Source organism: Mytilus californianus, unplaced genomic scaffold (assembly GCF_021869535.1).
Source record: "Mytilus californianus isolate M0D057914Y unplaced genomic scaffold, xbMytCali1.0.p SCAF_11, whole genome shotgun sequence".
NCBI classification, from domain to species: domain Eukaryota; kingdom Metazoa; phylum Mollusca; class Bivalvia; order Mytilida; family Mytilidae; genus Mytilus; species Mytilus californianus.
Window position 1 is genome coordinate 50,176,757 of NW_026262593.1, and position 16,942 is coordinate 50,193,698.

At 31.3% G+C, this 16,942-nt stretch overlaps 1 protein-coding gene across 3 annotated transcripts in view; it reads right to left on the reverse strand.

The window, feature by feature from the left end:
* Window positions 1-7,543: 7,543 nt before the first annotated feature.
* The window catches only part of LOC127720262 (neprilysin-1-like), a 71,738-nt gene continuing 62,339 nt past the window's right edge, over window positions 7,544-16,942 (reverse strand). For all 3 annotated transcript variants that reach the window (XM_052226757.1, XM_052226756.1, XM_052226758.1), the window contains 5 exons: window positions 14,198-14,328; window positions 13,240-13,305; window positions 12,113-12,208; window positions 11,331-11,407; window positions 7,544-10,134 (listed from right to left, as the gene is read on the reverse strand). In XM_052226757.1, the coding sequence (XP_052082717.1) occupies window positions 10,035-10,134; window positions 11,331-11,407; window positions 12,113-12,208; window positions 13,240-13,305; window positions 14,198-14,328 (470 nt within the window). In that variant the 3' untranslated portion in view covers window positions 7,544-10,034. The remainder of the gene's footprint in view (window positions 10,135-11,330; window positions 11,408-12,112; window positions 12,209-13,239; window positions 13,306-14,197; window positions 14,329-16,942) is intronic.

Sequence of the window (16,942 nt, forward strand, 5' to 3'; positions counted from 1 at the left end):
ATCTCACATTATGCTATACACGGCGACTTCAATAAGGAACAATGGTACAGTCATATACATCACAGTGCAACCACTACATTTGATGACTGTATTGATGCCTGCAGAACGAGAATAAAATGTTTTGCAAGTGTCTTTGACAGCAACATCATAGAATGCAGTTTGATGCTAGACAAAACCTCCAACTTTATGACACAGTATGAAATAAACGTGCCCTATTCAAATGAACCAGGTTCCGGAATATTTTCTGTATATGTTAAAACCACAAGAGGTAAGCTATTTTAATTAACCTTTTCTTATAGAAGGCGTTGTTTTGACGTTCAATCAATCAACCAACCAAAGACTTTGAATGTCTACATTTTATTCGAAATAAAAGGAGATAAGAAGTTTACGTTCATGAGACATCAACCCAACTACAAAGATATCCAAGAAGACATATTTATTAAGCAACATACAGTCTTTTCAAATAGGCAAGTTGCACAATGTAAAAAGTTCTAAACAATTTGTTAAACGACAATCAATCCCTTATTTTATTTTCCGTCATATATTCGAGGTTTTAGAAAATTGACTTCCAACAGAGAAATAGTGAGAATAATTATATTGTCTTGTCAAATCAAAATTAGTTAATCTTGTAAACATAATTTGGTTGAGTATTGTAGTGAATTGGAATTATTCATTGTTGTTAGATAAATTTTTTGGGATTTAATTTTTTTTCAGTTTATATTGAATTGCACGATTTCAGCGGCATCTTCCAAGCATCCTTTCCATGTGAGTGTTTGATTACAATTTGTTATTTACTTCTTCATCATGTTCTGAATAAAGTTTATTGTGTGTTTATCCCAATACGTGTATAAACATCTACTTACGTCAATCTGTATACTCCTTTACATGTAGGTGTACTGGGACAACCGTATTTATCTCATCCTTCTATATTATTTTCGGAATAGATAAAGAGTAGATTTTGGAAAATGAGATTGTGATATCTATGTAAGAAAGATCGTTGAATAATTCTGATTTTTGAAAAGTTGACTTATTACGCTACCTTATCAAATGTTAACGCTTTGTCGTCAAAAAACCTTTCTGTTAAAGATATTCAATCATTTACTGCTTATTTATCTCCAAATTTATAAATACTTGTAGATATATAATTATGGATTACCAGGACCTTGTTGCAGTGCAAACAGACAATATGTAGCTGCGTTTTACCTACTGTTAATTTATATCATATAAACACAGCCAAGATGAATATTTTTATTTTTTTTGTAAGGGAGGGGGACAATGGGATTTATATGGGCCTATGCCTACTATTGTCATCAGTGCAAACATTGCTCCTTTTCATATTGGATATTTATTGCAAGGTTACTTATGTTACTTGTTGTAGTAATACATGAAATAAATTTAAAATTAAAGAGTTAGGACATCCCAATACCAATATATATAGTTTCCACCACTGCATCAAATGTGTTATAATATTTCTCCCCTCGAGATAGTTAAATTTTATTTATTTTTAAATAATTAAAATTCAACTGTTGAGTGTGGAGAAATATCGTAATACACGAGTTATAGTGGAGGAATTTGTTTCTCTAATGATTTTTCACGATATCTACACAAAGTTTATCCTTCCTTTTCAAAGATTTGCAGAAAACTGTGTTCATTATATGTGACGTCATCAGGCATTGTCGCCTTTTTTCATGACGTCACAATAGAAAATTCAGAAGAAATCAAGAAGATTTGACGTCATAATTATATTTCGACCAATCATTTCTCATTTTCTCTAGAGATGAGAAATATTTTTCTCACACCGATCAAGAAGGTTTAAAAAGCAGGAAATTTAGAGAAATATAAATGACACATACTCTCTTGTTGCAAATCGTTAAATTCACAAAAACCTATTTTTATTAGTATTTTATTACAGACTTTTTATAACACAAAAAGCATTGACATTAATTTCCTAAATAGTCAAAAAGCTTTTAACATGGCACGTTGTTAGTGCTGTGTTAAGATGAATATATCTGAGCAACTTCATTATATGGGCAGTCGAAACCAACAAAAGACGAAAAAGGCATGCCAAAATTAAAATAAAAATAGTATATAAATACCATGCAATTGGAAGCTACTTGCACAATACACCGAAACATGTCTAAATGGCCATGGCAATTATTCTAATTTGAGTCTACTTTACCTTCATGACTGGTTATAAATATACATCCAACATAAAGTGTTATCGTGGGATTGGGATTGTGTGTTTTTACATTTGAAGGTCGTACATAACTGCTGGACAGGTGTTATTTCATACAAACGTGTCCTGCGTACTTAAATGAATATCATATAATTATCCCTGATTGTTGCTCATGGTAAAAAAAATCGATAATTACTCTTTTTTGATAAGAGGACGGGATTGTGGGTACGGAACATATCTATGGTCATGTTTACCCTAACTATTTCTTAAATGGTCATCAAACTAGGCGTAGTCGTCCGTATCATTTCAAATAGATGAATGTAAAACTCATAATATAAAATTAAAATCAATATCATAACATCATATTTAAATTGATACACAATTTAAAGGTAACTTTGAGTATGGAAGTACAATAACTGATAATGGAATAATGAAAACAACCATCGGTGATGATGAAAATACAAAAGTTATTATAACAGATGTAACGACACAAGAACCAAGCTCAGAAGAAAGAAACACGACACAAGAACCAAACTCAGACAATAGAAGCAAGACACAACGGCAAAACACAGAAGAAAGAATCACGACACGAGAACCAAACTCTGAAGATAGAAGCACAACGCAAGAACAAAACTCAGAAGAAAAAATCACGACACAAGAACCAAACTCTAAAGATAGAAGCACGACTGAACGACCGAACTCAGAAGAAAGAACCACGACACAAATATTAGACTCGGAAAAAAGAACCATGACACAAGAACCTAACTCTGAAGATAGATTCACGACACAAGAATCAAACTCAGAAAAAAGAACCACGACACAAGCACTAAATTATACCGTAACAATGGAATCTGGAGACGGTAAGAATATAAATGTTGAAAAAAAGTACAGAAAGCATATGTTAATCATCTTCAGTGATTACACCAATACCCAAAGAGGATGATCATATTATAGTTGATACTACTTTAGTTCATTTAAAACAACTGACGGCTTTTTAAATGATATAATATTGCATTGTCACACATGCAAATGTATACATACTAAAAAAAATCGAAACAATGTTAATGAAAAATGCAAACCTTATAAAACTTATTCGATGATAAATGAACAATCCATATAATTTAAAATCAATTTTGGCTGGAAGACTGATTACCAACGAACACAACAATAACAATAATTATCTAGAGATTATCAAGGTATTTTTATTGGTAAGATGCTTAAATACGTTGGGGTATTTTTTTCCACCTAAACGCCTCGTCTACAATATAACTGACATGTCTGATTTTACACACACTGTCTGCATACTGTGATTGTTTAAATACATCTGAATTCTTTTATGTGAATAAGAATACGTGCAGATTTGTTAAATGCGGGGCATCACATGTTTGGGATAAAACAGTTATGTTAGCATAGTTTTCAATGCAATATGAATTTTATATTTTTATGTTGCATCAGTAGCAAAACGAAATGATACCATTACATCTCTTCGTTATTTTTGTTCAATGTGTCATCATATAAATGGCTCTTAGAAATAGCTGAACCTAACTTAATAAGATAACACGTTACATTCATAAAGAAAAATTAATCATAACTTCGTACTAAATTTTGAAACATATTCAAAAGGAATCATTACCACCGACACATCCACACAGAAACCAAACATAGAAGACACCAACACGAACCTCAACAACCTCGTTACCTCAACAATGGAATTGAGAAGTGCTAAAAGTAAAGATGGTGAAACCGGTACGCAATACATAACCTTATCAGTAGAATAAATTACACAAAAGTATAAAGAGGACACTTATTTTTTTTATTGAATAAGTTGTAACGCATTATCGAGCCACAAGATTAAATTAAAAAGAAATCCAAATAGTATTGTAAGAAATACCAATTTTATATCATTCAAATAAATTTCGCTTTTATTTTACAGCTACAAATTAGATGGGGAAACGAATTAGTTTGGTATATATGTATGCTACGTGAAAGAAAATACACATATTTCGATTTTGCGCAATGAATGAAGAAAAATCTTCCTCAAAATCTATAACATCAATTTAAAACATTACAAAAAGAAATATATTTCAACAGAGTTTATACAATTCTATTTACGAAGTATTTCTAAAATTGAAATTAAATTCATTTCTGATTTCAAAAATCATCCTTCAGTGATGTCTATAAGTTTGATCGTTATTGAAAGTATTGCAATAGTTTTGTATGGATAATTTATGCTAATCAGGTTAGAAGTTCAGAAGCTGATTTATGATCTCCCAAAAATACAATTTTAAATTAAAATAACAAGATTTTTAGAACGGTGATCCCAGTGATTAAAATTTAAGTTGTTATCATGGACTTAATTCGTTATCAAAGAATAAATGCGTGATAACGAATCGGGGGAATTAGATTGCCTTAAATTTTGATAACCTATTACATTTGGTATCACGAATTTGAAAACAAAACCGTTATCAATGACTTGAATATTGACCACGAATCGAATAAAAGAGAGGCGGAAGATACCAAGAGGACAATCAAAATTCATACGTCGATATCAACTGTCATCGCAATGGCAAAGAACAAAAAGAGTAATTCTTTTCGACAATTTAAAAATCGTTATCATGAACTATATTTGATAATGAATCTATTGAAATCGTTATTATTGTAATTTGTGATCATGAGGGAAATCGTTGAAACGGATTATCATTATAAATCCGTTGTAACTAGTTCAAAAATTTGTGATAGCCATGATAACGTTTTCTCGAATGCGCGTCTACGATATTGATCCGTTTTCACAAATTATAAAAATCTATGATAACGAATTTAATCGTTTATTACAAATTGCGAAAATCTATGTCTACGAATTTAATCCGTTATCACAAATTTTGAATTTCTATGATGATATTTTTTGTTATTTTTTTAATATAAATAATTATGTATTAAATATAAACTATAAATTTAAATTATATAAATAATGGCGGTTTTTTGTAAATGAAGGTGTAAACTATATACTAGTTGAAAGTGTGCTTTGTTTATTCAAATGATAAATATAGCTATAACACCGGCGACAGGTTCTTTCATAAATATATATATAATTCTGCATAATGAGCAAAGAATAAACAAGTGATACCAAATTCGACTATTAATAGTGATTACAATATTTGAGATAAATGTTCAAGTTTGTCTATTCCGAATAAGTTCTTTTTGTTTGATTTAGCGATCATTTTGATAAAATCATTCATATCTTTCTTAAAAATACGAAGGATGGATGTGTCATTATATATTGTTTTGTTGAATTTAATGTCGTTCGGACCTTTCCAAATACTAAATTTTCCCCAAAACACTATCAAATTTTCAATATTTATTTGCGTTTTTTTAAGATCTTGATTATATTCAATAATCATGATTTGAACCTCATTTGATGAATTAATTACGTGACCATGAAATACAAAAGTCTTTAATTACTAATTCTACAGATTCTTTATTTCAAAATTAATCCATTATAAGACATTATATAACTGATGGCATCGATTTTACTCCGTGATTCAAGTAAGGTTGCATCTAATCCGGAAGAGTTAATAGAATTTGCAATTGTGATGTTAACGTTGATGTCGTGCATTAGTCGTAAAGTGGAAACAAATCATTGTATCATTATCGGAACACTAAAAATACTTGAATAGATAACATAAAAGTCTAAGAATTTGATTTATTACTATGATTACAGATGCCAATGTGACGTATGTGCCTTGCCAATGTACTCAATTATGTACACCGAAAGCAAATACTGAGAAATCAACAGCGGAAGATCTCCAGAAAGCACTCACTATTGATAAGAAAACATTTTCATCATACAAACGGACTTTAATATGTATCAAAGATTTTAGACCATCTGCAAACGCCATAGGAGGATTTGCCGTTGGTATTTTGTCTATCGTATTTGGAATAATAATCCTTTCTGACATAATGCTACTCTTTAGACGCACTATAAACATCACTCATTTAACCTAAATAGGTAAACAATGTTTGACATCTTAAATTTAACATGTGTGCCTTTTTTGTAGACTAACGAATATTATGAAAAGTTGAAGATACAATAGTTCAGCTTAAGGAAATGAATTTGATAACAATGCAGATTTGTTTTTATTTGTAAAAGTGAATGCATATTTAAGGTTTAAATATTTGAAAAGATATTTATTTTAAGTAGTGGCCATCTATCAATATAAATATTGACGTATTTAGTTAGCAGCACGGTTTCGTAAACGAACCAAGAGCCCCAGCTGAGTCTACCAAACTCGTATTCTATTTGAATTTGTGATATTTCATCACTTTGCATTATTAACGATTTACTTTTGCGACCTGTTGTAGATGACAAATATGGAACGTTTGTTTGCCTACAATGGTCACAAACATGTAAACACTTCACAGAACCCACCAAAAGGGGGTTTATTCAGGTTCTCTGGAAGGGTAAGCAGTCAACGCTCCACTAGTGGCGCCCGTCGTTATACTTAAAGAAAGTTCAAATTCGGTAGAATTACAATCGAGGAAAAAAGGACTGATTTAAGAGACGACAAATGGAACATATGCGTGGTCATCTATGACATAAATACTCCATAATGGTCTACAATATCAGGATGGCGTCCGTTGAACATTAGTTGGAATTACTTCAACTTATTCATTTGGAACCCTCTGATCAATAGCATTCCTGTAAAGATTTGTATTAACGACATAAAGATAGGAAACGGCAGCCCTGAATATCGTATCAACTTGAAGATATCTTCTCCATATGTTGGAGCGGCTGAAAAAATTCACAACAATTGATTTAAAAATTTAAGTCACGATTTGATTGTGACCTACCTGTATCTGCAGTTTCCTTAATGCAAAGTGCAATAGAATAGATGTGGTCGATATTTTGTCACTAAATTCAATTACTCAGATGCTATCTATATAACGGAACGTGAAGCTACAAACTATGCCAGCTTCTATTTCAATTTGCGAGAGAAGCACTCCTTTGAATATAAAAATAAGAGATGGGATATGAATGCCGATGAGACAACTATCTATCCCAGTTCACAGGAAGAGGATTTAAGCAATTATAAGCAACCGTAGGCCTTCAAGTCTAACTAAATAAATTAGAAACAGGATGGCGATAAAATGACTAGTTGGTTTTTAGTATGTATATGGACTCAAATACACGTCCAGGACACGTACATAATACATTGCATTTGTCTATAATAAAAGCTCATGCATCTGAATGATGTCAGTTTGAAAATACATATTTTCTTCGGATTAGAGAATAGTTCGTAGTCTCGATCATTTGAAAATGCACACATAAAACAATAATGAGATGAAATGGAAAAAAAATCAACACAGTAGTTACATTTTACTATTTAATTGATCTTATAAAGAGAAACTATTGAACACGCAGCTTTGGCCATATGAAATAATGTTCAGCTCCGTTGGATTTGAAAGACGGTATCTGGTGTATGCAATCAATGATGTTACTAATACACCTTATCGAATTACTTTGTGTGTGTTCTAAATTTAAAAATTTGTCGAATATGTTTTTTTTTAACATTTATTATTCATAATAGATGAACTTACCTTGAATTTGGCATGGCCTTAATTTGACGCAATATAAGAGAGAAAACAATGATATATAAAAGACGGCCTACAAATGTATCACTATAAGTAACTGGTTGATAGTTTATAAAAGTTATAAAAGGGTAACATGTAGTTGATTATTATAACTTGCAATACTGTATTTACCTACGATAACAAAATTTAACTATTAATGTGTTAAAGAATTCTTGCACAACGCCAATATAATATTTAATGGAACCTTCAAATATGAAAATAAGAACATGTGGTATGATTGCCAATGAGACAACTCTCAACTAGAGACCAAATGACATAGAAGTTAACAACTTTAGGTCACCGAATGGCTTCAATGTATATGTTTTGAATATTAAGATACATATTTTGAATATTTAGACACTTTGTTTGCGGTAGTACAACTAATAGTGTTTCCAACAAAATAAGAAATGAAATCTGGTTTCCACTGCACAGTACGATATCTGTAATCTTACAGAAATACAACACATATAAAAAAGTCATACAAAATGTACTTACACAACAAAACATATAAAATATAAATATATACAGTTTGACTTGTATCTTTTCACGTTTAAAAAACAAGACAAAAACCGTTTATAGATCCATATTACCAAAAGTATACTCTTCCAAAAGAATGTGACATAATGCATTAAGTATTGAACGTACATAATTGATGATATACGAAAAAAGTAAAATAACAAAAAAACCGAACTCCAAGGAAAATTCAAATCGGAAAGTCCCTTATCAAATGGCAAAAACAAAAGTTCAAACATATCAAACGAATGAAAAACAACTGTCATATTCCTGACTTGGTACAGACATTTCCTTATGTAGGAAATGGTAGATTAAATCTAGTTTTATAGCTAGCTAAACCTCTCACTTGTATGACACACTGAATATTTTGTTAAGTTTCCAAGAGTACAATTTAGTTTATCTTTTAATTGGATTACGAATTTTCATTGGTATTTTGAACTCTTTATGTGAAACACAAACAGTCATACATTTTTTAAATATAGACAATAACATATAATGGACAATCTTATTGTAATTTAAATTTGAAGCTTAATTATAAGCATCACTTATTAAACTGAAAGTCAATTGTGAGCTTCTAAACTCTGAATCAATACCACTGTTTTAAAACAGTTCGTCATCACAAAATACAATCCAAAAATAAATGTTTCTAACTTTATAATGACACTTAGCAAACTTATCATGCATTTATAATAGGTGATTAAACATTTTTCAAGCTAGAGTTGTCTTCCTTCTATCAAACGAAGCTAAATTGTGTTATTGAAAATTGACAAATAATCGCTTAAATCATTAAATATCAAAAACATTATTACAGCTTATGAAAACCCAAAAATGAAAATATATACAATACATGATGTTTCCTTATTACATACTGGTTTTTTAAACGTTTTATCCTGTAAAACCATAATTTGATAAATGAAAACAATTTTCAAATAATATAGTACATTCGTCATTATAAGTCATCTCCTTAAATATCAATATTAACAATGTTAACAATATGTTCCATTATCAAAATGCACACATAAATCAATAAAAGGATTGGCCTAAATATATGCATGTTCATGTTAATCGTTCAGAGCCATCAATATCGGTTTACTTTTGCGATTTAGAGATGTGCCTAACTATATCAATACTACAGGCTGTCATTACAATATAATATTGATATCTTTATGACTGATGACAGTCCGTTTGATGGGCGATAAATTAAATGTAAGCGAAAGTTGATCACCAATTACAATTAAAATAGAACCGGTCATAAGAACGCTTTTGTCAAATTGATAAAGTACTTGAATCCTTTTTGTATTTACTGTTTCAAACCCGTTAATACATATCTCATGTATCTAAGTATTCTAGCACAATTGAATAAATATATACGTTGTAATAAAAAAAACGTACATAAAACATATCGAGGTAATTTAAAACATTTATTACAGGTTTATATCGGTATATAAAATAACGCTGTTGTGTAATCGAACTGCAGCTGAGATTCGTTATGCATAATACAGCCAGGAATATCTTTTAACATCATCACTTCTAATGTCAGTAAATTTTCTTCAAAATTATTTGTACATCAAGACTGTATGAAGAGCGTATATGCGTTTTATAGTGCCTTCTCATCCACTTCCAGTTAAGAACAGTCGGATCATAAATGTATATAAATATTTTGACTGGCTTTTCTGGTTTTTGGGTGCATAGTCAGATGTGGAATTCTGTGGAATGATCACCAAACTGAGCATTTCTTTACAGGGTTCATTCTGCTTCCAATTGGACAGTTGTATGCTTTGGAAAAGTCAACAGAATTAGACAATGGACCAAGCACTCTGAAAAATACAAAAATGACTATGTATGTTCCCTGTTCATCTAAAAAATGTAAACATCAGGTTGAAAAAGTTCAACATCAATTAACAAATTCAATTACAAGTATCAAAATCTGAGAGTACAGTTTAATATTACTATGATAACACCACTATCAACCCACATTTACGTATATTTACTTCTCTTGTTTTTGATTTTTTGTCAGATATTGAGAAACCACTAGTTTCATCAATGTACTGCCATCAAAATTGTGCCTGCTAAGCCCTTATGTTCTTTTCATAACTTTATTACATAATTTTGTAGTTTAAAAAGACATTTTTGAAAATCTTAAAAAATCCTTGTAATTTTTTAATGTTTTGAAAGAAAAAAGGTGCCAAGGTTAAATGTAAGAAAAATCTAAGGAGAATCATTTACCGACAAATTTCAATTGGTTATACATTTTGTGTCTCTCAAAATCAATGACACGGACATGTTCTGTTATTTACATACTACTTTTTTAGTCTTATAAAAAGCTTGTTATTTTTAACAATAGGAGCGAACATCCTTAATCAACATTAACCTTAAAACATTTTACTTAGTTAACACAGAAACATATTGAGAAGACATCAATAAGACAGCAATACATGTACAACAACTCAAATTGACCACATTAGCTTTAAAATCTGAAAGTTTTAATTGGTTGTATATTGTTCTTATTTCATCGTTTCCGTTATACCGTTTATTTAGAATAAATTATTTAAAATTTTCATTTAGATCATTCAACTGCGCCAGTGATTGATTTGCCAATAACCCTTCCTTTCGATATCGACAGTTTGGAATGGTAGACTCTATTTCCAGTGATAGAATTAAAAGCCCCATATGCCAGGCAAATATATCGGTTGGCAAAATTCTTTTTGTAGAAATTTGCCATTGTTTTATGTGATATCAAATGCAGCTGAGTAAACATGTAAAGTTTCTAAACCATTATCTGCAAAAACCTGAGGCCTCTTTCATTGAAATCTTCTTTCAGGACGTATCCTTAATATTCTATAAAATATAAACTGTGAAAACCGGATATTTGTTCAATCAAAACAAACAATCGGTCATAAAGGTGTTCAGTTCATATCTACTAGATATAAAGGAATTCGATGTTTTTTTAGTTTTCAATTTTTTTTTACATATATTACCAAAATTAGAAACTTCAATGTAAGTTACACCATACCGAATAGATCCTGGACTATGCACTGATGTCCTAATTTTTTGAAGGGCTTCCTCATCCCTCATGTTCCCACACCATATCTGAAATATACATATGGTTCTGTTGTACGCGGATAATATTAGCCGCCACGTTGGTTGGAAAATAGATTTTACATCAGATGTCTCTTGTATAAAACTGTCCTGCATTTTGTATATTATAGAAACGACAACATGTTTAAGGCGCCTGTAAATGAACTATTATAGCGGTAATTATCTGCCCTTACGAAATCTATATATAAATAAACTCATCATAGATACCAGAGTTTAAGTTTTGCACGCCAGACGCGCTTGTCGTCAACAAAAGACTCATCATTGACGCTAGAATCCTAAAGTTAAAAAGGCCAAAATAAAGTACTAAGTTGAAGAGCATTGAGGACCACAAATTCCTAAAAGTTTTGCCAAAGACAGCTAAGTCAATCTATTTCTGAGGTATAAAAGCCTTAGTATAATATACTATTCCCGTAACCCTTACGTTTTCATTCTTTTTACCTTCCAAATAACCCGTACGTAATGTAAATCTTTCTATTCTGCAAACATTTCTAGTGATTTGTTAAATTTGTTCTCTTCCAGAGAATGCATTGGATATTTCCGCTGTCCAGTTGGCAGCCATTATATAATGAGATTTACACTTTTTGTTCTTAGGATCAAGGAAATTATAACCTTGCAAGGCATTTCTGTTAAAATGTATGTTAATAGGCAAGCTGATCAGTTCATAATACAATGGAAGTTCATATTGTTTTAGCCTACCTGTGCGTAATTTAAGAAGAACAACTGGTCATGAGATAAGTCAAGTCCAGGTAAAATAGAGTCTTCACCATTTGCTTTAACCCATTTTCTGTATGCCTGTATAAATATATATTTTTAAAGATTTTACTACATAAGTATTTTCCGCCTCTGATTTTACTCTCCCTTTATTTGTGTTATATACTGTAAAAACGATTTGAGTTAAAAGTAGCAACGCAATCTGATAAAAATGGTCTGGTTTGCAGTTTCATAACTTTGTTAAAATGTTATTAGAAATAGAATAAAAAAGATTTAACAAATGAGACTTTACGATACAAACACTAATGTTATAGTGATCAATTTTATAAATAAATATTGGAAGATATTCAGCATTGGTAATATTGTAGAAGACGTTTTCTTAATATTTCCCATTTCCTAAAATACCAACTTAGTTCTAAGGCTGGTAACTGAAAAAAAGTTTTGCAAAAAAAAAAAGTTACATACATGTTAAAATTTGTGCGTTTAAAACTTCTTTTAAGAAATCATAACTGCATTCATTTTCAAATTAATGAGGAGATAATATATCAAAAAAGTAATTAATACATGTTTTATTGCAACCGGACCCTATCACCATTTATTTCAATTACAAACTTTAATAAGAAAGCTAATAAACCATGAGTTCCCAGTGGTGAAGTGGAAATCTTCGAAACATTTACGGACGCCATCACGGTTGGTTGACCGTTATGGAATATCTGTCGTAACCACAATTCCGAATGTGACCTACCGAATAAGACTTATTAAAAGGTTGGTACTTACATGAGCAACACGACGGGAGCCACATGTAGATCAGGATCTACTTACCCATCCGGAGCACGTGATATCACCCCCGTTTGTTGGTTGGGTTCGTGTTGCTAAGCCTTTAGTATTTTATGTTGTGTTTTATGTACTGTTGTTTGTTTGTTTATCTTTTTCTCTATTTGCCGTGAAGTTGTCAGTTTATTTTCGACCCATGTGTTTGAATATCCCTTTGGTATCTTTCGCCTCATTTTTACGTAGTGAAGTAACGTTTTCTGCATTTTTAGTGTATCATTCATTAATCAAAAATATAAAACATGTATTGGTTAAAGCATAGAAATACTTAGAAGTATTACCCGATATGCCTGCTTTAATCCTCCGTTGTCAGCAATATTTTCTCCCTGGGTGTTTCTACCATCAATCTAAAAATAGAGAAAGCAGTAAGTAGATTCAAAAGACTCTATCGAATAGCCAACTACAGAAAACACAATGACTAGAGTAAAAACTAAAAAAACAACATTATCCATAAAACATTACGCAGAAAACTATAGATTTAGAAACACGATCCAAACTCAACAGTGTCGGACATCCTCTAGTGGGATATCCCGATTCTTTAATATACACCTAATCTGGAAAACGATGAAAAGAAAAAGATTTTGCAATGATTTTTTTTTAATTTCAAAGAGGCGAACTCAATACAAACAGTGATCCATAGTATCAAGACCAACTCATTAATCTCATTGTGGCGTGTACCCTGATCGGTTAAATGAACGAATTGAAAGTGGTACTTACTGTTTCTTACTGAAGCATGAATCATTTATTTTTAAGACGAAACACTGATCGATTAGAAAATAAAAATCCAACTAAGTGTATCGGACTTACTCACAGAAGGGTAAAATCTTATGAAATTATCATATTATCACCTTTTTATATTTGAGTTGTGTTCCTTTTACCACAAAACATGACTACGTCACATTATGTTTGTGAAGAATTTAGTTAAGACGTCAATAACATTGTGTAACTTTTTTCCAAAGGCTGTCTATACGTATACATTCATTGAATTAGCCGTCAGTGCAATGACGTTTCCCTTTGTGTATATAACATTATATTTGACAGATTTTTTGTTTAAGTGTGCTCTATTCATTTACACAGATATACGTATTCAACAAGAGTCTATACGTATACATTCATTGAATTAGCCGTCAGTGCAATGACGTTTCTCTTTGTGTATATAACATTATATTTGACAGATTTTTTGTTTAAGTGTGCTCTATTCATTTACACAGATATACGTATTCAACAATGACTACTTACGTTAAGACCAATTTGCTCTAACTTATATCCTGAATACTGATCAATGATGCACTGTGCTCGGTGTCGGAATGCTTCTATTGTTTCATTTTTCCACCACTGTTTCATATTACCTTCCTTATCATATTGTCGACCTATGAAAGTGTAAATTATGATAATTATTTAAACAACTATAAGGCACTGTGTGGCTTTAAACCATGAGCAAAACCTATTCAATATAGTAAACTCCAACAGCTTTAGCTTTTAAGATGTAAGCACAAAACAGCGAAATTTGCTATAAATAAAAATTGTAGGGTCAATTACTCCTTTTTTGCAGAAAGTCCCGTAGGAGATAGACCATGATCATCTGATAATTGTAACATATAAAAGTTCCCTTTATGACGAAATGTGAAAGTTCAAAAGAGAAAACTAAAGGTATATCCATCTTTGCTATAATGTAAACCAGATCCCAGATTTAAACAGAAGTTGAAATAACACATTTAATAAATAAAACTTAGTTATTCCTCCTGACCCACTATTTTCGTTAACTTATTTCCACTTAAAATACTTCTTAATTATATAAATTGAAAAATGAGAATGCCAAGGAAATGTTTGGAAACATCTGTAAACAGGAACAGTTCTGTTCTTTCTATTTTTCATTTTCCAGTGCAATGTTTGCTGTTTTGTCGTTTTAAAAGATCAAATTACCTGGTTTTTTCTCTTTTAGAGACACTTTTTATTTCCTTCTATTTGCTTCGTATACCTTAACAAATTAGTAGGTACACGGAGGGTCAATATTGGCCAAACATTACCATGACATTTAACTTCATTTTATAGAATAAGTATTTTGGTCGAATGATGTGAAAAAATGTTTCTCAAAATTAAATAGACCTTATAAATGCATTAAGATAGACAGACTGGATAAAAAATGTAAAATAAATAGTAGTTTATTAAACGTTGAATATTTTAAATCATTAAACATGGTTTCCATTATATGATATTACAAAGTCAAATTTTAGAGCCATACTTAGGCCTACCTGGCCCTACTCCTTTAATTTTATTATCATTCGGTCGTTTCTTGTGCTGCTTTACGATTAGTCCACATCGACACAATTTGTCCTGTAACTAGTGCAGAGGGGTTTTGTTTGTTGATTTGTAGCTCATTAAACTATGTAATCATGCTCAAACAATGTCTGCATCTACATTAAGCAAAACTGCCTTTGAACAATATGCCTATTTCAATCAGGACCGATAAGCAGTTAATGCTTTCAACCGGGTTTTGGGTTTGCTCAACAAACTATTGGTCAAAGGCGTATCTGATTCAGCTTCTTCCGGAAAAACATGTTCTGAAATTTTATCAATAAAGGCAACAGTAGTGTACCGCTGTTCGAAACTCACAAATCGATAGAGATAAAAACAAATCCGGGCCACAAACTAAAACCGAGGGAAACGCATCAAATATAAAAGGAGAACAACGACACAACAAAAACACAACACCAAAATGTAACACACACAGAAACGAACTATAATATAACAATGGCCATTTTCCTGACTTGGTACAGGACATTTTAAGAAAAAAATGGTGGGTTGAACCTGGTGTTGTGGCATTCCAAACCTCCCGCTTTTATGGCAACGTCAAACACAACACCAAAACGACAACATCACATGACAAGACCACAATATAAATAAATGGGAGAACATATAGGACAAAGAAACACACGAATAATAGCTAACAAATGGTACTAGGCTTAAAATTCAATACGCCAGACGTGCGTCTCGTCCAAACAAGACCAACCAGTGACGCTCAGATGAAAAAAGTTTGAAAGCCAAAACAAGTACAAAGCTGAAGAGCACCGAGGACCAAATCTTCCAAAAAGTTGCGCCTAACACGGCCAGGGTTTTCTGCCTGGGACAAGAACATCCTTATTATTTAGAATAATTTATAATTTTGCAAACAGTAAATTTTATAAAATGACTATATAATAGATATACATGATAAAACCGAAGTGGGGACTAACTACAGAATAAAAACAGATACATTACATAAAACAACGTTATCCAACACATAAAAATACACAGCCGAGTTAGCCAAAGCCTCAACGCACAAAGTGACGTCACATTTGAAATTCTGAAAAAACACACAAAGTGACGTCACATTTGAATTTGTAAAAATATTTCCCAAAAATAAGATAGGATTAGGATTGATTCAAGATTAGATTTGTAATACTGACATTACATTTATTAATAACAATGAAAATTACAATACTTATTAATATCAAATTGTGGTAGTAATTAGATAATTAATTGTATTATCTAGCTATGTCGGTGTTTCTTCTGAATCAAACTGTAAACCAAATATATCGTATAAATTTCGTTGAACCAAACTAAAATCTAATAAATGAAGGGGGTGATTAATTATCTTTACCATAACACACGAATACAACAGAAAAGACGTTAAGACATTTGACAAAATCCGACGAGAATAGCAAATATAACATCGAAATTAAATACATGAATTTGGGATAGAAAAGTACCGTGACACGTCTTATAGCAATGCGGTTTCACACTCAGCAAAACAGTCACAATCGGGAATAAGTCACGTTCGGTAATTAAAAGATCAGACGCCGTAATGACAAACCACAATTTAACACGTGGTAAAAATGTCTTTAGTTAGATTGGACAAAGACACATCGTATGGATGAACCAATTCGTGATGGTGTCCGTAAAATTTACGGAGTGTCATTTTTAATCTGTCCTCCTCATAACTTT